At 46.1% G+C, this 23,963-nt stretch overlaps 2 protein-coding genes across 3 annotated transcripts; both read right to left on the bottom strand.

The window, feature by feature from the left end:
* Positions 1 to 855: 855 nt before the first annotated feature.
* Positions 856 to 3,802, bottom strand: LOC146257670 (G protein-activated inward rectifier potassium channel 3-like). Its single transcript, XM_084674848.1, has 2 exons — positions 2,246 to 3,802; positions 856 to 1,985 (listed from the first exon to the last, which is right to left on the bottom strand). The coding sequence occupies exons 1-2, from the start codon at positions 3,435 to 3,437 to the stop codon at positions 1,639 to 1,641; spliced, it is 1,539 nt and encodes a 512-aa protein (XP_084530974.1). The 5' UTR covers positions 3,438 to 3,802; the 3' UTR covers positions 856 to 1,638.
* Positions 3,803 to 4,966: 1,164 nt separating this feature from the next.
* zbtb16b (zinc finger and BTB domain containing 16b) lies at positions 4,967 to 23,927 on the bottom strand. Of its 2 annotated transcripts, XM_084674150.1 has the most exons (9): positions 23,733 to 23,927; positions 23,263 to 23,374; positions 21,049 to 22,292; positions 18,860 to 18,957; positions 16,398 to 16,505; positions 15,690 to 15,776; positions 9,126 to 9,296; positions 7,620 to 7,787; positions 4,967 to 7,485 (listed from the first exon to the last, which is right to left on the bottom strand). In XM_084674150.1, the coding sequence occupies exons 2-9, from the start codon at positions 23,317 to 23,319 to the stop codon at positions 7,256 to 7,258; spliced, it is 2,163 nt and encodes a 720-aa protein (XP_084530276.1). In that variant the 5' UTR covers positions 23,320 to 23,374; positions 23,733 to 23,927; the 3' UTR covers positions 4,967 to 7,255. The 2 variants fall into 2 exon arrangements, with proteins under 2 accessions (XP_084530276.1, XP_084530275.1); XM_084674149.1 differs by lacking the exon at positions 16,398 to 16,505 and having other exon boundaries at positions 23,733 to 23,925.
* Positions 23,928 to 23,963: the final 36 nt, after the last annotated feature.

Here is a 23,963-nt window from a genome sequence, read left to right as displayed (position 1 = left end):
AACTATTCAGTGTTGGGTGTTGCAATCAAATGAAACACTCACAATGCTACTTTGGATGGAAATGTATGACATAGATCTGCAGCTTAGTCAGAATCAGTGCATCATAGGATGAGCCAAAATAACTACAGTCACAAGTGTAAACAACTTCTTTTTTTTTTATGAATTGAGTGTGAAGGTGAGAGAAAAGAAAGGTGTTGTTATCTACATTTCCATATGCACAGTATGTATAAACGTAACATATATTCGCATGCCGTCTTACCATTTTCTTCTTGTGTACAGTCCAGAGGAGAACGATGCTTGTCAGATCTCATCGGAGAGCCTGTGTTAAGGCCAGAGTAGAAGCTGTCTGCTCCCAGCTGGCGGAACGTTTACTGTTGAACAGAATGCAACTCTGGATGGATTTTCCCCTCACAAAGAGACAATGAGGTCAGCAATGGTGCAAAGAATGAACCTGTTGTTGTTGCTAAGGGGGTCATGGGGCCTGTAGAGGCTGGCTCAACCTGGGCTTTTTTGGAGGGGGGAAAGGGGGACATCTCCAGAGATAACCTCCTCAAGCCAGGCACTGATAGGACCGTGGTTGCTAGGTAACACCTTTACCTGTGCCAACGGAGTGTCCACTTTCTCCGATGGAACTTTATTAGCTGACCATTTGGAGGCTCTGAGCAAAGGTCATTATTACAAATTGTTGAAAAGCCTCATGTCACATCAGTCCCAGTGATTTAGTATCCACAAGAATCCTCCCTCAGCCGGTCAATCAAAAACAAAATGAAAAGTGTTCACTGAGCCTGCCGACAGATAAGAATTTCTTTTCATGAAAGACACTCACAGTATTTGTTAATCATACTTTATTTCAGATTGCTCATTACATTATAGGCTGACTGCTAAGGATGAGAGTATATGGTAAATTAGTTGGGAACATTATTTGCCAAGGGTCTCAGTATGGATAGCAAAGAGCTAACAAGAATATTGTATACACAGTATTGTAAAAAATAGTGCAGACAACTGAAAAAACAATTTGAGATTAAAGTCAGGGTTTTCAGACTGTTTAAACTGTGCGAATCTAAGTACCTTTATGTTGTGTCTGGGGACCATGACTCTTGCTCACCTTTTAGAATACTGAACATCAAGGTCTAACAATGGCATGATCAATTTGAATGAATCTTCCCGGGCTATGTTCACCTGTACAGAGGCTACCTTTGAATGATTCTATCTCTCCTGTTCCTGGTAGGGGATTAAGCTGTTTAGACCAGGTGAGAGGATCAATGACAAGGAGAACATTCTGTACCGTATCCAGAGTAACCAGGTAGCATCCCAATAAAAAGCTGGATCTCTCTGGCTCATCTGACACCTGTCACAGTAAATGATTTCAAAGTGAAAAGCATCAAAATGAATCATGCCGAAAAAATATCTCACAATTCACAACAGTGGGCTGAGACTCAGACTATTGACTGAGTCTGGGTTTGATCTCCAGATGGTATTAAATTGACTCTTTTTTGCGTTTTCTATGATGGAGATATGTTTCCCCCTGCTGGTGAAATATAAAATTAAGGTTGGGAGTTTATTTAAAATGCATTCAATTACACAACTTACATACCATTACAAAAAAGAATACATAGAAATAATATTTTAAAATGCAAGTCATATAAAGAACTCATTCTTCCCAAGTTGAATTAGCTTAGTTTTACAGTCATTTGTAGCTGAGCTGCGGACAAACAGCTCACCCGTTGGACACTGGGTTCTCTCTTCTGGGATCACGCTGTAGGATCTCCTGACAGAAGTAGTGTCTGTGCCCAGCTGTGGCCTCTCACGCGTGTCTTTCAACAGCCTCTTCTGACTGGAAGATCTTTGCCTGTCTCTGAAGGTTTTATCACAAGTCTTGTGATGAGAGCCACAGACAGATTCATCCAGTGTCTTATATAACTCCTGGTGCTGTTCCCAAATAACCTCATCCTTTGTGTAGGAGGTCTTCACACGGAAGGCAGCCCCTAGGAAAATATACATATTCATGTGAAATATGCTAATAAACCCATCAAATTATTGCGCACTGCTTTCATGATGGAATAATGCATCAGCATGAGAAGATAATTAGTTTATTATTTCAAGTACTATATGTATACAGTAAATATATACATTACGTATATGCATATAACTTGAGTTATTTCGAAGTCGAAGCTACTTATTCAAACGCAAGATAAACACGAGCTGATTTTTCAATGTGTAAGTTCTAGAGGGCCCCCGCACACACCTGAGTTGTTGGCTGAGCCCTCCACCATGACCACAATCTCAAAGGTCTCCTGGCGCGAGGAGAGGCTTCTGAGAGGACTGGCCTCATCAATGACATGCTCAATGCTCTGAGGCTCCAGGGTGAAGAGCCTGGCTCCTGCTGAGTTTGGCCCTAGATCCATCTCTCTCTGCTCCACAGGGATGAACTCGCCCTCCTTGGTGCGGCGAGATCGGATCAGCTTTGCTCTTATCTCTGCGACCAGCATGTGTGTCTTCTTCACAGTTCTAACGTCAAACATCAGGCACAGTCTGCCATCCCTCTCCCTGGCCACACAGTGTTGACTGAACAGCAGAGAAGGGAGTTTTCTTTTGGGCTTTGACAACTTGGCTAAAATGCAGCCCAGCATAAGGGCGTTCAAGACCGACTCAAGAATAGACTGAGTCATCGCGAGAACGATGCCATCAATGCAGTTGGAGGTGGCACCTCGGGGACCGTGGCCCTCGGTGATGGAGCTGTCCATAGAGACAGACAAGGCAGAGTGGAAGCTGTTAACCCTGTCAAAGCAGGGCACCCACTGTGGGTCCTGTGTGTGCGCTATGTTGCCACGCAACCACGCATCCAAGAAGTAGACCAGAGCAAAAGCTGTCCACATGACAATGTAGCACAGGCTGAAGATACAGAAGACCCACCTAGACTTGAGGTCCACCAGGGTGCTGATAAGATCCCATTTGAAGCTGCTTTTCTCCTTTAAACTGTAAACGGCGTCACGGCACTTGCCGTCCTTGGTAAAATAGCGCAGGTACGGATGGCCACTTGAACAGCTCGAGCGTCTTGAGTCTCCTCTGGTCTGGGTAAAGGAGGAGGCTTTTGTGTGTGTGATCCTGTTTCTCCCAGATCTGGAACTTCTGTTAACCCCAGAGTTGGTGGAACAGCTCCCAGAGCTCCTGCCCTGGGCTCCTGCATGCTTAGATAGGTAGATCCTCTGGCCCACTGGCAATGGGCTCTGTCTACTGTAGGAGCGAGGCCGCCCCAGCCCCGGCCTCTGCCCCAGTCTGGGGGACAGGTGCAGTTTGGGATTGTGGCGGACAGGCATGGTGTCATAGTGACCCCTTCTGGTGGTTTGGGAGTTTTTTCTCACATCAGAAAAATACACTCTAGTTTCCACCTGCAATGTAGACATGAACACTGTTATTACAACAGAAGTCACTTTCATAGAAAAGTCATTTTCTATCGATCCTTTGATATTCTTTTTTAAGTGAACCAGCAGTCATTTCGAGCTGAACTGCCTGCTTCAGTCCCACCGAGGGCTGGTATGGGCTGTGACGACGTGAGGCTCTGGGTTTCAGGTTCCTCCTGGGGAAGGCTGGGATGCCGTAGCTACCATGTTCACAGAGAGCCATGCTGCTGGAGACCACTGTAGGAAACATGACTGGACAAGAGTCGTTCATCACAATCTTTTCAATCACACCTGTCGTGTTATTCCACATCACCAGGTTTGAAGTGCTCTTGTGCCCGTATTAGGATGTGCTGCTGTTCCTTTTGTGTGTGTTGTTGCATTGAGTACATTTGACAGAATGAAGGAAGAGATAACAACTGCTAGCTGGTGTCTTCTTTCTGTGTAGACTAATGACTCTGAGAGTGGGTCGGGGAAACTGCAGTCCAGATGGTAAGTAATGTGGTCTGCACTATATGCCCCCCCCCCCTCCCCCCCACAGTCCCTCTAATTAAACTGAAGAGATTACATTAGAACTGGTGCTGCCTTAATCTGCTTCCTGACTGAACACAACCCTGGATTGAGGGAGATTACGGATAGGATAATTATATTTGCACTTTTCAATCAAAATGCAGAAAATGTTTGTTGTTGTAAAACCTGTTGTTTTGTTGTTGTAAAAACAGCTCTAAACGAGTGTGTTGGGCTGATTGGATTCTGATGGAGATCCACAGATGAAACAGTATATTGTAAGTCTTCTAGTTTCACTAAAATATTACTTTGAGAAGTTGTTATAACACTGTATTGTGGGTAGAGATGTAGGTGTGTGCTTAATCCAATATAATTCATATAAATTCAAAACGTTCAAACGCAAACCATGCATGGTGCATAAAAATCCATCTGGATATTTAAAGTTTGATCAGATCTCGGTAGGCAACTGGATGAAAAACACAATGACAATACAGTAACAGTCTAGGTTAGTTTATCCTCATCCACAACTCAAACACATACACTTCAACAAGACGTACAAAGTGAATAGAAACAGAAGGCCTACCTGCTACCGGGGAGATTGTCCGTGCTTTTTCCGAGAGTGGCTGTCATTCTGATGTCACACGGAGCAGCCAGTGTACATGCCGCAGGGGGGAGGGCAGACGAGCCGGGAAACACATCCTTCTCCACATCTGTAGCGGCACGCCAGCTGTGCATATGGCGGCGTGCCACCTTGGGTCACCATGGTGTCTGGCGGGACGCCAGCCGGTTGCTGCCAGCGCGCGATGACAAGTGAAAATTCAAACTACTTAAACTTGTAATTGTGTGTGGCGTGAGCCACTAAAGCATGCGCAGCTCTAGCAGCAGGACCTAAACATCTTAAATTAGATTAAATTAGAATTACTAGTGAGTTGCTCCACGTGAAACGTTCTGTTTAATTGTCCTATAGAATAAAAAAATATAAACAAGTAGGCTACAGTGACCCTAGCTCTTGAACATGCTATTTTTTCTCGGTAAATTAGGCAAAATGACAATCCCTCCAAAAGAGTTAATCATTTTATTTCATTTTTTTCATCATGCCACAGAACACTGACGCGTACAAAGACTCGTGCCTGAATCCACACTGAGAGAAACACTTGCACACAGTGTTACAAAGCTGTAATGAAGAGGATTTTTACTGCACAGACATGGCAAGAAGAACAACCCTGATTGGACACCAGGTCAAGCACTGAGCTGGCGCTGAGGTAGACAGACAGAGACATACAGTATCTATATAAACGGTTATCACCTGTAGTTCACGACAAATAAAACGACATTTGTTTTGTAACACTATAAGAAAGACAAACGAAAAACCTTTCGAGAACAGAAGAAAAAGTGCTCTGTTCCTTTTGGTCCACCGTGGAAATCGATCTTTAGTGCATGAACACAGTAGAGACAGTAGTACAGTGCTTGCTGATTTTCAACGCTGTTATGGCACTGAGTGTTGGCCAAGATAACGCTAAGATGCAGAAAATCTCGTCAAGTATAAAACTAATTAAGAATATTATTACAGTGACTACGTTCATGGTGTTTTTTTCTAAATAATGAAATAATCCACAAAAAAATTATTTTGAAAAATACTGTATTTTTTTTTTCATATATCTGCAGCATAATATCAGAGTCTCTATGAGCATTTTGCTTTTTAAGACAATGTTAAACTACATGATTTATAGCATGGCAGTAATATTCAGTCGTTCACTAACACCCAGAAACATCAATCAGCACAACAAACTGTATTCATGTATTCAAGCACATGTATGCACACTTTATAAAAGAGGCACAAGGGGGGGATCTTACTCAAATCAGAGACTTATAAAACACAACAAAGATGTTTTTTGAAATCATAACAAATGTAAACAAATTGCAAATCACAGTAATACAAAAATACACCATTTTAAAAACGGAGAGGCCCTTGTTAGACTCTCATTTAGGAATTAGATACAATTACATTTTGTACATTACACCAACAAACACAACAAATGACAATAACCTGCTTATAGTGATTCATTTTGAGAATCATTTTTTCACGTTTAGTAAAAAAGGAAACACCTATGACATTTTCTTTTATTTCCTCCCCTAGAAAATTCGGATTCTGTGATTTCAAACACATCTACAACTTTCAAGATAAAAAAAAGATTCACTTTGAGGGTCTTGTCTTTTGAACACCAAAGCCAGACAACCATATAAATCCATTTTATAAATGAACTGTGCTAACATCTCTAAATGCTTGATCTACCTACTGAAAAGGACTTAGAGCTACGAATGACGTGAATAAAAACATAATTAAAAAAGAAGTAGGCCAAAACTAAGACGCGCTGCTATTGCCTCTGTGCAAAAGTGACGGTTGACGAGGTAGCAGTTATTCTACAACCACCCTTGAGCAGTTGGGTGACAAACTCAACACCTATTTGGTAACAAAACGTACTTTAACACAAAACAATGTTACCGCTTAATGCAAAACAAATCAGCATGAAGAGACTACCTGATAGGTAATAGCCTATAGAACTCAATATAAACAAATTACAACTTATAGTGCTTTTGTTTAGTCTCAAATGCTGTTTTTAATACTGCAAACCAAATGATTTATCAGAAAGTTGTTGTGATCCAGGAAGCTTCGACGTTCATCCTCTGTCCCTTAAGCAAATGAAACATTCCATCTTTCCGAGCAGAAAAAAACATTTAAATCGATTACAGAATGTGAGGGTTTACGCTTCCTAAGGTTAAGCACGGCTCCTTAAAACCACCAAAGGAGTTCAAAAAAGGAACAGCAAAATTCCCAAATCACTGAAGAAAAGACAACCCAAGTCATATCAAGCTCATGAGGTCAAAACATTGCGGCCATTCAAGTAAAAAAAACATGCAAAAAATAACAATCCAAAAACCAAGTTGAAATGTCACAGGAAAATAAGACAGGAAATGTTTCAATACACGTTTCAACCAGTCAATTCTTGGAGGAACTGCATTCAACTTCAATCCCTTGCAGCAACTTACTTTGCTTTCAAGTTCAACATTCTCACTCCCCTGCTACACCTGCTCCGGTTTGACCATCACAATGACCTAAACCACTTATGCAATTAAACTGAATGTTTCTTTAAGGAAGGACTAGAGTGTGTGAATGCGTGTATGTGTGGTGTGTGCAAGTGTGTACCTGTGCATAAGTGTGTGTGCATCCTTACACATGCAACTGTGTGAGTGTGTGTGTGTGTGTGTGTGCGTGCGACAAAGAGTGTACACATGTCCTCGTGCGCGTGTGTGCGTGTGTGTGTGTGTATATAAAGTTGTCCAAGTCCCGCTCAGACGTAGCAGACGTATAGATAAGTCTTCTCGATGCGCCAGTCTGAAGGTACCTCCTCAGGCCTGTGGCCCTTGATGTGCTTCTGCATGGCAGCCAGACTGGGGCAGAAGTCCTGGCACACGGTGCACTGGTAAGGGGAGGCTCCGTTGTGCGTTCGCAGGTGTTTGATCATGGCAGAGTAGTCACGTGATCGCTGGTGACACAGCTTACACTCAAACGGCTTTTCACCTGAAAACCCACAGTAGACGAGGCGACGCTCACACGATGCGTTCATTCACTATCAAGCCAAAATAAACTGTGTGTGTGTGTGTGTTTGTGTGTTTGTGTAGGTGTGAGGTGTGTGGAGGCATGTGTGTTCTCACCAGTGTGTACTCGGTAGTGTGTCTCCAGCTGGTGTTTGAGGCTGAACCTTTTCCCACAGCCGTTACACTCGTACGGCTTCTCCCCGGTGTGGATCCGCTTGTGGCCCCTCAGCGTGCCGTCGTCGCGGAAACAGCTCCCACAGAACTCACACTCGAACGGGTGGTCACCTAATGAAACAGATACGGCACAGTCATCACAGCAGTATCTAACACAAAGGACACACACACACACACAACATTGTTAGTTTAATTAGCAAGTTAAAACATGCATTACAGTGTCTGTAATTGGACACTGAATAGACTCTCTCATTCCAGTCAGCACAGTGGGTAGTCTGTGGCCACAGGGACTGAGCTGGAGGTGTAAACCACCCATTATCATGATGAATTCTTATTAAAGTTGCTGTTGTGACTTGGTATAAAAGGTACAAATATAGATAGAGTTACACAAGTCAAACAGACTCAAGGCCACCAAGGGTAGCGGGCAGGCGAAGAATAATGAGATTTCATACAATACTAATGCTACGACACGAGTGCCTCCCCAGGGCTGGCTGCTTATAGCTAATAAAGCTGCCCCAGCCATGGTGCTCTCCATACAGTAGTAAATCTATTTCCTGCTCCTTCTCCGGCTGAGGCTTTGACTCATCTCCAATGACCTATGTGTCTCATTATCTCAGTGTCCACAGCAACAGCCAAGTCAGTGGATACACTGCTCTTCTCATTACGCCAACCGCCCCCCCCCACCCCCACCCCCCTCCACCCCCCCCACCACCACCCACATCCCCCCGACACAGAACAGATGACATTTACAAAATGTTACTTCCAAGCAGTCTGCGATATAAACAAGACATGCAGTGATGGCCAAACTCCCTGCACTGTCTCTTCATATCAATTATGCATTTCTGCTGTCTAGACATCAAGCAGTCCTGACAAGTGAGGGTGTTATTTTAAGGTAATGGAGAAAGAGGACATCTTCTCAGTAAATATTTTGTTTCCCTCCTTGGGCACTAGCAGGCTTGGCTTCAGTAGGACAGACAGACAAGTCATTTCCATTTGCTTTCCCCTTCGATATTTATTTCCTTTCACTGTTATGTGGAGTGAACCACAGTCAAAGTGACAGGCATGAATCGCTGACGCCTTAAGGCTGTCTGAGAACCCAAAATATAAACAGGATAAAATTGCTTAAAATATACACTGGCCATAACTTCAATGCTGGCATCAGTAAAGACAGTCAGTCAGAGAAAAACCAAATGTAAGCGTGAGAAAATGAACATTTAATAATATAATGAGGTATATTTTACAGTTATCTGACAAGTGAATGTTGTAACAAACAGAAATAAATTGTTCAGATTAGTTAGTTAATAGGGGTGTTGATTGTGTGATTACAAGGGCGAGGAAGTTAATCATGATGAGAATGAAAATAACAACTATGCTACATGTGATGAAGTGGACGATAATGACAATGTGACAATGGGCATGATGCTGAAGATGAATTTGTCCCAACAGTACCTGTGTGTGAACGCAGGTGGCGTTTCAGCGTGGTGTGGCTGGGGAAGGGCCTGTCACAGTGGCTGCAGATGTAGCTGTGCATGCCTGCATGGACCTCCATGTGCTGCTGCAAGGCCTTCTGGGCCGGGAACCGCTTTGCACACAGCAGACAGAACACCGCCATGTCTGTCCCTGGAGACAGAACAACACACAGACAGAGAGGCAGGAGCACAGTTATTTCAGTCCCATATACAGACAGCCGGGGCCCTAAGTGGGGGGAAACTGGGTCACTTCAACTTTCTGTGAGTCCTCTGAGGAGAAAGCTTCCTTCAAAGAGCAAGTACTTCTACCTCCACCAACTCTCCCGGAAGCCCTGAGGCACTTTCAGTTTGACTTCAGAAAATATCATGGGTAGTAGGAGTCATTGTCGTATTGACTCTTGGATTCCAAGCTAACTGTGTTTTGTGTAAGAATTTCCCAACTCAAGTCTTGCACATTATTTCACAGAAAACAGAACACAGAACAGAGAAGGGTGGACCTGTCAATCTCAGTAATCAATGTCTTCTCTCCAGGCTGTTAGAAGTGTAATTATTCCCCTCATTCCCCATCAAGAGTCAGCCCCAGCCTGTGAAGTCCTCTTTCTCTGTGCAACCAGAGCCCTAGATAGCAGCTCCACCCTAAATGATGCCTACACTATGTGCTACGTGCAGAATGTTAAGTAGCGGTATCAAGCCATTAAAGGCAGGACTGCAGGAAAAAACACAATCCTTTTAATCCCGCGTGTGACCTGGCATCACTTTAGGGCTGCTTTCCTGTTGCAGCGGGTGTGGAGAGGAATACAGATAGGAAGACACAGGCTAGTTTTACTCAACAGTCAGGGAAGTATAGACCGTATTTGGTACAAACACACAAGGTACCTGTTATTAAGACCACATCTTGGATCTCTAATTAAAGCCTCATTAGAATGCATCTGTTGTCAGGTCATCAACTCCAGAGACAATGACGTGTGTGTGTCCTGTCGAGCAGGGCTCTAACGCAAGCCGTTATCATCTGCTTTTTTCTCTGGCAGCTCAGGTTCCGAGTCATTTACAACGCTAGCAGGTCCCGCTGATCCCAACTCGGATTCAATCAGACATCTCCAGTGGAGCATCATTAGTAAACACCGAGCTGTGCCACAACCTCATTGGGATTCAAGTGGGGTGGCTGTGTCGCATTTAAAATGCAGTCTGATGAGGTCCACTAAATCAAATCATTTGTTACTGTTATTGAAGTGCCTTGAGGCAACTGGCAATTAAATTGGAATTAGTGCAGGGAAAGGGATACAGCACGCTCATACTAAGAAGGAAGAGTGTCAGGCAGTGTTGCAGGTTCAATCAAGTTAACAGACGAAGGTATTCAGCGTAAGTGATCTAATTCACAATTTCACTCAGGAATACAAACCATACAATATCCTGGCGATTTGTTGTTGTCCGATCCACACGTCAAAATCAACGAGGGTTTGTCTGAGTTATTATGAGAGAAATAAGCAGCACCGGGAAATCCACTCTGAGCGAGATATCTGATTACTCCCTATCTCTTTGATTCTACTTTGAATCTACACAGCTTGCTCCTGTATTAGTGGAGTTCTGTCAAACAGCACTAATACAATGGAGAATTTCTGCTCATTAACAAAAGCGAGGATGAGAGACATTCTCCTCTTCAAACAATGCTGCTGAGAGAAATAGTCTCCTGGAATGCATTGCACCTGTTCAGTAGATTTTTTCCAGTGGTCAGGCCATACAAAGGACACACAATGTGACTCAGACCCTCATTGACCTGGCCATTAGTCACAGGCTTCTCCTGATACTCCTACACTCCTAGGCTTTGTGCCTTGGCCTAATGACCAGAGCCCCTTCTCACCCACGGAGCACAATGTTTCACCAGGAGATAAAAGGTCCCTCTTCCCTTGACAACACCACATGTCCACTGACCAAGCAGGAGAGCTGCCTACCGTCTCCTTGTCTGAGATGACTGGGGATTTCACAGGGGAGTCACAGCTCAACCAGCCCTTTGGCGAAGCTCCCCAGCCCCGTCTGAATAATAATTTCTCTTAAAAGGCTAAAGATGTTTAAGGCGCACATAATTCATTCTCTGCTTTGTATGGAGCAGCGCTGCTCTCTGCAGGTGTCAGTGCTCACTACCACCAGCAGGGGGAGTGCTTTCTTTACACTGCAAACCTCTAAGCTGCTGAAGAATAAGAGCTCAAATTACTACTCGGCTCACAATCCCTTCACAGTCATTACCTTCTTGGAATACAGCTACTTTAGAATGGTCTGGTTTTCATAGCACAGCACTGTCTACTACTAATAATCAGACATTTCTTGTGTGTTAAAATATCCAACACAGATTTCTACACCATTAACTTCTACTGCAGTTTTAGGCAGATGAGGTATCTGGTGACAATAACTGTGACAGTAGTTTGCCATAACAACTGATACAAAGGCCCGCACAGCAGGCACCTATACCTATTATTCAACACGATTCTAAACACTAAGCTTCAGAGGTCAAAGAGCAGCCTCCGTGGCACTTTGTTAAGTTACCCACTGTCTGCACCAGCGAGCACTCATAACTTTAGGGAACAAAAACAGCATTTGCTGTTGCAGCTTTTTCCAGTAGGGCTTTACTCCTGTAGAGAACCCTTTCAGTGAGAGAGCAGGACCTCCGGTTGGGATGTCACTGCCCCCTGCTTTCTCACCCTTAAACAGACAATGGGGATTGGATCTGGTCTTAAGGCAAAAGAATGACCTCTTGACCCCATGCCCTCAATAGGGTAAATACCATGTAATCAGGGGTATTCCTCAGAGTCTGGTTGGCTGACTAGGCATTGCACTCTATGGACAAATCTAAGGGTGGGAACCAGGGGGAGTGGCTCTCAGGACACACAGACAATGTGCTCAGTGTACACATCGGCGAAACTTCCCCACGCTGGGGTTTCAATAGACCAGTTGGACTGTAGCATATGTGTTATTTCAGCACGTCTTGGGGTGATAAAGTAGCCTGAGGTAGGTCAGGATGGTGGCGGACGTGGTTGTAGCTTCCGTCTTTTCTCCGGTCGGATCAGAGAGCGTGGCGGTGTGTTGGGGTCCGTCCTCACACCCTCACACCCTAACGTGAGGACGGGACCTCTCACGCTGCTTAACAGACAAAACCGTGTCTCTAGGCAACCAGATTAGATCCTGGCCCAGCTCAGGGTGAAGTGTTTGGGCTTAATCCCTTCATTCACAAATAAGCGAAGCCTGTTCCTTTTCAAAACACACACAATGGTTTTCCCACCCTGAGAATCTCAGAGTAAACTAACTGCAAATTGAACAAGGAATCACATTCAGTGATTTAATTCAGATCTCTGCAAAGTCCTCCGTCTTGGGTTTAGGGTTAAAAAAGAAATCCAGTTTAACAGACTGAATTAGTAACATGTGTTTGAATATGTCTCCCTACAAAACTGTAGAACTCAACACAATCGCACAAACCAACCACTGAAGATAGTTCTTTCACAGCCGTCTGACAGAGGGAGGGGGGGTAGGTGCGCTTAAAAAGATTTTCAATCTAATCAAGTGAGTTGCCCTTAGCTTGGGCCACTAGGTTTGTGTGTCAAGGAAATCCTAAGTTATTAAGCCTAAGGCATCAAACAGATCTTTTGAAAAAGGGTCCTTATGTCCTCGGAGTGCCATGAACACTCTTGAAAGTGTTCGTCGCATGGCTTGTGACGTATTCCAGAACGCAGTGACACACAAGCCACTTAGCTCCATCCCAGACTCCGGCTCAGGCACTGGGATCAAAGCTCTGCCTCATGGGCAGCTCTGTACAGAATGCCAGCGATCTCACATGACCTAGTTAAAGTCGTGTACATTATGCCCCCGCTCCAGACTCCGTGTGACCCTGCAGGATTCAGCCCAGTGTGTCAGGGAGTCTGCTCTCTGCAGCCGTGGTGACGGGCACATCACGTCACCACGAGCAACCGCGCCACCACAGCCCCATACAGTACCTGAGGTGACCCCGGGCTCTGATCACAAGAACACTAATCTACCGGAGTGAGAAACAGCCCACTCAATAATGAATGCAACAAGAGATACGTTGCTAGTGTTTAACCACTATTCCATGAACCGGTTCATCGAGGTTGCATGCTGTTCCAGATCAGCTATCCTGATGCATTTCTGCATATTTTCGACTCCCCTATGTTGAGTTTCAGTCTGTTTGGGGGCCCATGAGAGGAGAGCGGGCTGTGCACTCAACCACTAGGGGCCAGCAGCACAATAGACAGGGAGGGTCCGCATCACAGAGACATTCAATTAAGGCTCTGGAATGATTATGGGGTTTTAACAGTCGTACTGGGGGGACAGTGGGCTACAGTACTGTGCTGTAATGACCATGCCATTGTCACTGCCCTGTAAAATAGAGGGTTTCATTTCCAATGGGTTCTGTACCTGAAAATAGACAACGTAGACAAAGGGAGCTTTCAAAGCGCCAAATGTCACCGAGTTTAATAAAAGCTTAGTATTTATTAAGGTTTTGGAGTGGAGGAAAAGAGGGTTCTGTGAGTGAGATTTGCAGCTGCGTGTTAGCAGAGAGAGACCGCCTCTCTCAGGGCCCTCTCTCCTGCGGGCAAGATGGCTGAACTATTACCCAGAAGGTTCTCTAGCATATCCAGTCTGCGATGGTGATCTGCTTCCAAATCCTGGGCTTTCCCAAAAGGGCTTCAACCAGATAACAGTATCCTAAAGCTCCGACAGGGCTCGGTGAAACAGGCTCTTTGTTAGCCGAGAGATCCTGAGACAGCTCCATTCTTATATTTTCGGCGCTCACAAGTAGGTCAGAGCGGAGACTATGACAGGGCGGTGGCGGGGAGTAAACAGAGCCACATGATGTTGTTTTCCTTTCCCTCTGCTGTGCTGGCATCCAGTGCCACCAACCATTCCCCGTGCTCTCAGCAACTCCCCTCTGCTAAGCCTCTCACCCATCCCCAAACACACACAAGCCCCCTAACCCCTTCTCCCTAACCCCCTCCCCCACCCCTTCACCATCAGTCTTTGATCTTAAACCCCTGCCAACCCCCGGTCATTCACCTTTGATATATCCACAGAGCTAAACACACAGGGACTGTAAAACTAGCGAGCTATTCCGCCAGTTAGCTGTACAGACAGACAGACAGGTCTTTCTCAAGTAGGGTTATTTCCCCTGTTAGGCAGGCTGACCACTGTGCTGCAGCTGCTTGGGCCTGGCACGGGCTCCCCTGTCAGAAGGAAGCACATTTATCTCCCTGGTACAGCAGACAAAAAACAAGCCAACCTGTCACTATCAAACCCACGTAGCTCGGTGACAGCAGAAGTTTACATTTAGCAGAGGCAAGTAGGGTGAAGTGCCTTGCCCAAGGACACAACGTCATTTTATGGCACGACAGGGAATCGATCCAAGAACCTTCTGTCTTTCTACAGACGTTTACCAGAAACATGTGAATCGTACTTTCTGTTGACCAAGCTGCCAATGACCGCAAATATAACTCATACTGCTGTTCTGGTGTCCTTAACTGGCCCTGGCTGAATAGTGACAGCAACAAGGTCACGCGTCACATCAGGCCAAGCTGAGATCATGACAAAATAAGGGAGCGATGCCCTCCTGTACCCTGCACTTGATATGCTGCCAAACTGAAACCGAGCTGTAGATGTTTACAACTCAAGGAGAACAGATAGAAACTTCTGGGCATCGTTAACACCCCTCCATGTCCACACACGTTAATTATTCATACTGTGTGTGCCTGCAGTTACAGTTACATGCCAACGCTCCTGAAGGTTATCAGATTTCTTTAACAGTAGCAGAAAAGGTGTGGATTCAGACACAGGGCATGTGTGGTGTAAGGCAAATAGATGTTTTGCTGAACTGATCTGGAAAAACTTTTAAATATTGAACTGTGATGACTGGCCTCTGCTGCAGCTAGTGGTGTCGAGGCTGAATTCTGGCTTGGATGACATTTACAGGCAGCTTTGATTTCAGCTTGATCTGAACAGCCTCAATAAAACATCCTCAGTTGGCAGGCAGATTATCCAGGTGGGTTGGTTTCAGCCTTGTTCGAGGGTGTGTATAGTCTCTTTTTTGAAGCTACGGAAAACAGGATTTTCACAATTTCTCGCTGTGAAACCGCTCCCAAACACAGCAGGTTCCTCTGGGTTGTTGACATCTGCGCCGGGGGCCAGGAGTAAATGACCTTTGCCACACTCACACACACACAGAGACAGGGAGCATGGCATATCCATGACGGCGTAATGTACCGGGAAAGAGGGGGGGCGAGGTTGGCCCAGTGTGTCAGGTTTGCCATGGCTGTGGCAACGCTGGCATGCGCTCACGCTGGATGCCAGGAGATATTAGTGCAGGAAACATGAGAAGGCCCCTCCCCTCAGCCCTGATAAATTATGGAGTTTCATGACAGGGACAGTTTAACCTAGCCAGCATGACAAGGAGGTTTTGGCCCAAATGTTTTAATTCAGCGTTTGTGTGTGTATATGCGGGTATGTGTGTGTGTGTGTGTGTGTGTGTGCAGTTGAGCTTAGACAGTACCTGTGTGTGTCTGTCTGTGGGCCTCCAGAGCATCTTCGGCAGAGAACGTGGCTCCGCACTGATCGCACACAAGAGCCTCTGCTCCAGCTGCAAGAGAAACAGTCATGTGTTACTGTCATAAACAAACACTGGGCATGTGGGCAGACAGTTTGTTGAGCTGCGCTCCTGTGCCTGATTAGGGATTAAGCTATGAAAAAAACCCAGTCCAAAATGACAGACAAACTGCTGTTTCTAAACACTCAGCTGATCGTAAGATACCAGCAGATAATGTTAGTCCAATATTCTGCTTATCTGTGCTGAGTTGGAAGCAGATTGTGATATCCCCTATAAACAACATGTGTACAGAGGTCTTAAGGCTTGAGATACCAAATGCCGCAGCTGGCATTAAAGAAGGCGTATGTGGTTCCAGCGCCAAAATCCCAGACTAAGACCATCAAAGCTTCCTTCTTCACAATCAATCTACATTAACTTCATTGGCGGAGGTGAAAAAAAAAACGGCTCTATTTAAAGATCCCTGCGGACCCCCGCTCGTCTGCAAGCACTTTGGCTTCTCACTGTTACGTAAGGAGGCACAGACAGTACAAAAAAAAAAAAAAAACACAGAACCCACCGGAAAAACACAAGTCGGGCCAAACATAGGCGCCAGACAACAAGCCATGGCCTCCTCTCTTTCCCCGGTGAGGAGGCGAGCTGAAGAGTTTTATTTACCCTGCCCTGTTATCAGTCTGCGAACAGTGAACAGACTGTCTGCCGGAGAGGCCACGGAAGGACTGGCTGTACTCTCCACAGCAGACGCTCCCCGCCTGCGGCGCATGCCTTTATCTGAAAACACTCTCCAGTCAACACTCCCTACGCTGCACCCGCATGTACACCGAGCAGCACTCCGCCGGGCTCACCTCTGGAATGCCCTTGTCTCCACTGATGGAGCCCTCCGCTCGCACAAGGATGCTGACAACAACTCGGGATGGGAAGAGGAGATTGACTCCTTCCAGAGGCTGGTTGGAACTGGGGCTGCCGCTCGGGGGTAGGGTGTGTAAGTGGGTGTGTGGATCTGCTTACGCACACACACACACACACACAAGCCCTCACTAAAACATGGGCATGGATGGTTGCGTTAGAGGGTGCCCACCAATGCCAGCATGCACGCAGTCACGCACGTACGCACACCGACACACATACATGCACACGGGCGCTCACACACACATTCACACACGCGCGCGTGCACACACACACACGTTCTAACAGACTCCCACAGCTGTTTGAATGTGGGTTGGCTCTCACAGAGATGTAAATCGGTTGCAGATCCATACTGGCCCAGGGCTCATTCACTGATCTATTTTCTGCTCAGCTGGCTTTAAATGAAGTTAAAATGACTCATTAAAACGCCCACAAGCTTTGGGAACTCTGTGCACTACAGCCTAAATGCAGTCCTCTTTCAACTCTTCCCACCTCCCCATACAGACGTTGAACCAAAGTGCCCCATACTCCACAACAGTGCCTTCAGGGACTCCTCCAACAGATTTCTGTTTTCAAATTCCCATCTCCACAGAAATGTCAAACCGGTGTTACTGTGTTGTCTAGACTAACGTTGCGTTCTTTGAAAAACTTGACTGAAAGTCGCATGTTGGAGGTAAAAGATTACAATGTATTTTCCAGTGTGTGTGTGTGTGTGTGTCTGTGGTGTTTTGTGAGGATTGTTTGATTAGAGGGGAAGAAAACATAGTGCATTGTCTTGTGCAGTCAAAGGCACAGAGTGTGCTCTCATCCATAAACCATCAAACTGTCTCAGACGCGGCTGCAATCGTCCTCCATCAAAACACTTTGTCTGGCATACCAAAATAAGAGCCAGCATTGAGCTGAATACCAAATCAGCCCATTAGAGCAATGGAGCACTCGCTCCTTAGCAACCAGCAGGATCTAAGGCTGCTATATAGTGCAACACACCACGACAAAGAACAAAAATTCAAATCTTCATGTTGCATGTGGAGGGGCGACATACTTTTGTTGTGTATTCAAATTAGAGCAAAGGTACTCTCGGAAAACACGTTGAATTAAAGCCTGGAGTGTTCCGTTGCTCAGAGCGACAGTATGGCTAAGAGACAAGCCCAGGGACACCGAGGAGATGTCACAGACAACAGATATCAGGAGAGCTGCGATTTTGTTTGTAAGGATCATGTTGACTGACAAGACATCTCTCTTCTGTCTGCAGTGTCATGCCTGAAGACTCAGCAGAGATGGAGAGAGGGAAGCAGAGAGAGGGAAGCAGAGAGAGGGAGGCAGAGAGAGGGAAGCAGAGAGAGGGAAGCAGAGAGAGGGAGGCAGAGAGAGGGAGGCAGAGAGAAGGGGGGAGAGGAGTAGACAAGAAAGAGAGAGGGGCAGAGGGAGAGGGTGAAACAGACAGAGACAGAGAGAGAGAGAGAGATAGAGAGAGAGAGAGAAAGAGAGAGAGGGAGAAGATGAGAGCAAAGGGAGCCCAGTTTAGTCCATCCTCATATTCCAACTGGGATTTCTGTTTGTGTTTTAGTTTCATATGTACCATTCCCCCCTCCCCCCACTCCCTCCTCCTCCTCCTGCTCTATTTTGGATAAAGTGGCTGGGAGAGCAGTCAGGTCTGATTAAGTCTGCGTTTGGGTACAGTGTGTTCCTGGACACACATCTGCGAGCGAGCCATCACACACGCTTCGGAACACTGGCAGAACACCCAGGCCTGCCGGCAGCTGATGATGTCATCACTCAGAAGGGGCAGAGCTGGCGAGCTGCCAGGCTCTCCAAAAAAACACAGAAATATTCTACCCAGAGAGAAACAGAGAGCAGGAGACAGAGAGCAGGAGACAGAGAGAGAGACAGAGAGAGAGAGAGAGAGAGAGAGAGAGAGAGAGAGAGAGAGAGAGAGAGAGAGAGAGAGAGAGAGAGAGAGAGAGAGCGAGAGAGAGGAGACATCTTCGTCTGTCTACCTCTCTCTCTAACTAAGGATGTGAAACAGACTCAGATACAGGAGACAGGCACAGGAACCACACATACCCCACAGACAGGATACAGAACCCTCTTTCCTGTGGACCCGTTTAGCACCTGGGCCTCAATGTCCTTTCTAATCCAAACCAGTAACTTGCATCAATAATATACCGTTTAATGGTTGTGTGTCATGGGGATTCATGGCTTCCAGTGATTACCTGTGTGGGACAGCATGTGCATCCTGAGCCGCACACTGTCCATGAAGCATTTCCCACAGTATTCACAGGCATGGCCGCTCTCCCCGCTGTGCAGCAACCTGTAGTCGGAAGAGGATCAGGTTTAGGGCAGACAACTGACAGAGACGATGGGTGAAGACAACTGACCACAAAGATGGAAGGGTTGCAGATCAAGTGGTATGGTCCAAAGTATCTCTGTCTACTCTCTATTTCTGTCCTCGTACGGAACAGCGTGAATCCATTCCAGGCTCTCAAAACACAGTTTCATTAAAGTAAGAGGCCCTTAGAGCCTGAATAACACTGCATGAATGCTAAAAGAACACAGACAAAAGGATATCTGGCTAAATTCAACCAATGCATGCACTTGCCTCCAACCAATGAGCACACACAGTCTGGGGATGCGCAAACACTCAGTGACACACTCACCATCCAGACAGACATAAACACACACACACTCATACACACACATACATACATACATACACACACTCACCATCCAGACAGACATAAACACGGACACACACACAGACAAACAAACACAAACAGACTGAGGCAGGCAGACCGACATGTGTGCACGCCTACATACACTCACATGAACACACACACACTCACATTTACCTCCCTTAGCTGCTACATGAGAAAATATGACTCGCTGCTCTGCCTGCAGCCAAACCCATCGTATCATATCACACACAGCCAACCGTGCAATGCATCTGTACTGTTATCCTCAGATTCCTCTTTGTAACAGTAGGCCACTCAGGAGCCTGACCACAGTCACAGCAAATACATTTGACCAATCGAATAATTATACCAGAATTCATGACAGCCTAATTATATTATTATATAAAATGCTATATAGTATATAAACAAAGTCAACTCTTTTTCATTGTGGTGCGTTCCTTGGCCCATCCTCCGACAGAATATCATCTAACAATAATCCTCCAACTGTGGACCTCGGAGATTCTTGAAGACAATCAATCCTAATTATTACCTCAGATTGGTAAAAGACCGGTTTACATTGAGCTCTGTGGCAAGAGAAAGTCCTCTCCTGACATTCAAAATGTCAATCTAGCTCAGGTGGACGGTCATTGGCAAGATGTCCCACAGGGTCCCACCTCATTATGACTGTCTGAGCCACCAAAGGAAGCGTTCCCAAGCCTGGACGTCTGCCAGTCTCCATGAGTGGGCAACAAGGAGCTCCACATCTCCAGCTGGACGCTCTGGCTCATCAGGCAGTATGAAACGCTGGATTGGTTCGAGTCTGAAATGTCAGCTCCAGTATATGAGTGGGCAGACAGGGTGAGAGGATAGGGTGACTGAGCAATGGGACTTGATGTCACTTGTGTTGGAGATAAGCAAGCATGGGGCCTAATGCCTCCCACAAAGGTCAGAGGTCTTCATGGATGAACACAACAGAAGGTTCAAGACAAAAGACTGAAACAGAAAAGAAAAACTAGAACAGGCCAATGGTTGGTTTACATGTACACTGTGCAGAGCTGCTCTGCTTTGTGAACTGACATCCTTAACCAGGCTGAGTGGAGCTGTCTCTAAGGTTCCGTTTGAGAAGAGTCTCTCTCACTGACAAAGGAATGCACAGAAATTGGTCAGAGAGAGGGTCGTTGGTCAACACTTTATTTAAAAAATGATCTGATAACAAATGCAGCTGTGCACCAATGTGACACCTATGGCTGGTGTAAATAAAGAGCTCCCAAAGAGCCTGTTCACACCTCTCCTCAGGCCTCACTGTTGAGAGTCAGCACAGGTGTCTCCTCAAACTAATGGACATATTAGCTGGGTCTGCGCCCGGCCTGATTGCTTTGAGGTGTTTTATTATGATAATACAATTCTGATGAATCAAAAGAACATCCACCCTTTTCATCAAGAGGAGTTCATTAAAACGTCCACAATCCTGGACTCAGCAGGTTAACATGGACTCTCGCCCCCAACCTCAAATCCAATTTCCCACATTGAGGAGTCGAGCACCAAACTGGTGGGAGACACCTGTTGCCTTGGCTTACTGACATGGGCTTGCACACAAGTCGTATCTCCTTTAGTTGCAGTTGAGAGACACGCTCCGCTGCTATCGGCAGAACACAACAACAACAACAACAACAACAGTGTCAAAAGCAGCAGGACATGTGACAGAGACGGGGGAGAATGAGGGCTTTTACCTGTGCTGCTCCATGGCCTCCCTGCTGTGCAGCTGCAGGCCACAGTCCCCACAGGGCTGGGCCTCGGCCTGCCCCTCGCGCCTCATCCCCGCTGCAAACTGGCCCAGCCTGCTGAGCAGCTCCCTGTGGAGCAGGCCCTGGGGCAGCAGACCCCCATAGGCCCTCATGTCCAGGGACATGGCCAGGGATGGGGACATTGAGACGGGCACCGGCACCATCCCCTCCCCTATGTGATTGGGGGCCATGGAGTAGAGCGAGGCCAGGTGTTTCTCGGCCAAGCCGGGGAGGCTCTCCAGGGCACTGCCTGCCGACGGGACTCCCTCCTCCTGACCTGAGTGGAGCTCTCGGGCGCTGGTGATCACGCTGCCTCTGAGGGGGGTCCCGGGGCTCTGCTCTCTGGGCTGGTCGGACTCGAAGCCCCCTTCTCCATCTCTGGAGGATCTGCTTCCGTAGCTGTTGGCCTCGTCCACCTGCATGTCCTCGGTCTTGATGCTCTTGGTCAGGGTAGAGGAGGGACTGCGGCCCAGATCGAAGCTCTTCTGCTGGGAGAGCTCGCTGCCCTCCCGGCTGGCCTCTGCATCCGGCCGTGTGGAGCCTGCTCCTGGGGGATCTGACCCGGGGGAAGCTGGCTCGGCCATGTGGTAAAGTGTCAGGTACGGCCCCGACGGACTGCAGCCTTTCTCCTGTTTGGAATGCTTCTTGGAGTTCAGCATGTTCCTCCAGTGTCTGGCCCTGCTGTGGTCGCCCTCAGCCGGGATCTGGTTCCTGCCTCCCGCTTCCTGGTTCTCCTCTGACTGGATGGTCTCCAACACCTTCAGGCACTGTTCCTCCAGATACTCGATCTCCAGGATCTCAGCAGCGTACAGCAGATCATCCAGGTCTTCCACCGTGGCCTGCAGGGAGGCCGTGTATGCGTACTCTAAGATCTGCTGGAAGGTCTTGGGCGACAGGAAGTCCAGAGCGTAGCGCAGGCTGCTACGGTGGAACAAGATCTCAAACATCTTGCTGGTGCAGGCTAGGATGGAGCGGTGAGCCGGGAACTCCTGGCCATCCACGGTGATGATGACATCACAGAGGGTGCCCGTCAGACGCATCTCATTGGCCCTCTGCAGGAGTGTACTGGGGTGGGTGGGGTTGTGGAGTTGGAGCATGCCCATGGTAGACGTATCCTCTATGCCTCCAACCACCTTGGAGCCCACGCATGAGGTGTGACTCTCCCACCTGCCTTCAATGTGTGTGTGAGTCTGCAGAGGTGGAGAAGGAGGAGCAGAGGGGAGATATAAATATTAGTTGTAATTAGCTTACACCGATGATGCTTATGCAATTGCCATTAAGTCAACATATATTTTTTTTATTATATCTTGACAGTATATTCCTAGAGTTTGAAAATGATTATGAAATGTCATTATTATAATACAATTTGTTACAAGCTATATAAAGGTTATATATATTGTCTGTTATATACATGTATATATATATATATATATATATATATATATATATATATATATATATATATATATATATATATATATATATATATATATATATATATATATATATATATATATATATATATATACACATATGATTCAGATTGTTTAAATTAATCCAAAAGGACGTTTTAAAACGTCTAACGAAAGAACAGGATGCACATTACATCACAATAAGACTTATGATGCACGTGCCACTGTCTATTTTCCGGTCTGCTTATGAGTTGCCATGTCAAGGCTAGGCAATGAAGTCTTCAACTTGTCATCAGATAAAAGCCATCATGACATCAATTGCACAGGGGGAAAATAATGTGTGCAGGCAGGCAACAGGTTACCGCCTGATTTCGGAGTATGCAGCTGGCTACAGTCTACGCGCTCTGATGCGTCTATAGTCTTCTGGTGGGATGCGTTAAAACCTAAGCGGGCACAGCTCTACCACTAATGGTTCCGAATTGACTTCCGTTTTCAATTTGAAATAAATACTTTAGATAACATGTATAATACGTGACGAATAGTGCAAAGATTAATGCAATGCATTATTCTGTGTCGTTTGTGGCCCATGTCTGAGGGTGGTGACCGCTCCTGACGGACAACGTCCAATGGTCACTATTCAAAATGTAGTAGATGAATGTACAACTTCAGTTTTGCACAATACGTTTGTAAAACATATCCCACAGTGCAAACTCACAGTCCAGTTGCCTGAGACTAATAGTCTATATACCTTGAATGGTATAGGCAATGGATCAACATTAGACTGATCCCTCAACACTGAGCGCATCAGGTGCAGAACGCGCTCCCATCATAAATCCCAAATTCTCACAGTCAATTTGAAACTGTTGTGACAAAAAAAAAAAAACGTGGATTATATGACAACAACCAACGGGTAGAGGGAATATTTTTGGCCAGCCTTTTGAATTTTTCAGTTTTTAGCTCCTTGATTAAACTACTGGGTGCGCAAAAACTTCAGCGTGTGCGATGTATTAAATTACAGTGCTTATCTGACATGTTGTGCGTAACAATAGCGATATCAAAGCATTTTACGCAATAAATCATAAATCAATGGCCAACATCGTAATTTAAACACAACATTGTAGACTGTATAGCGGGATCCATATATTCGCGTCTTATATCATTCAATTGTAAAAGAGCATTGCGATTCATTTGTAAAAACTTTAAGCTACTACTGCTTACCTTAATTGCCCCGTGTCTTCCGTCTATTTCTTTATCATTCAGGCAACATCATGGTAAGGCAGTTCACAGTACCCGCTCCGGACGCCCTCCTGCTCCGAATAAGCAAATCATCACCCGCGCGGCGTCAGAGCTTTGAATGATTGTCCTGTGTTCCAGGGCGCTCTCTGAGCTGCAAACAGAGACATCTACAGGGCAGCTGTCGGCACGACCTGGGTTTAGGAGGGAGGGGTT

Source organism: Hypomesus nipponensis, chromosome 15 (genome assembly GCF_054491055.1).
Source record: "Hypomesus nipponensis isolate SF chromosome 15, ASM5449105v1, whole genome shotgun sequence".
NCBI lineage: Eukaryota > Metazoa > Chordata > Actinopteri > Osmeriformes > Osmeridae > Hypomesus > Hypomesus nipponensis.
This window is presented reverse-complemented; position numbering and strand designations above follow the sequence as displayed.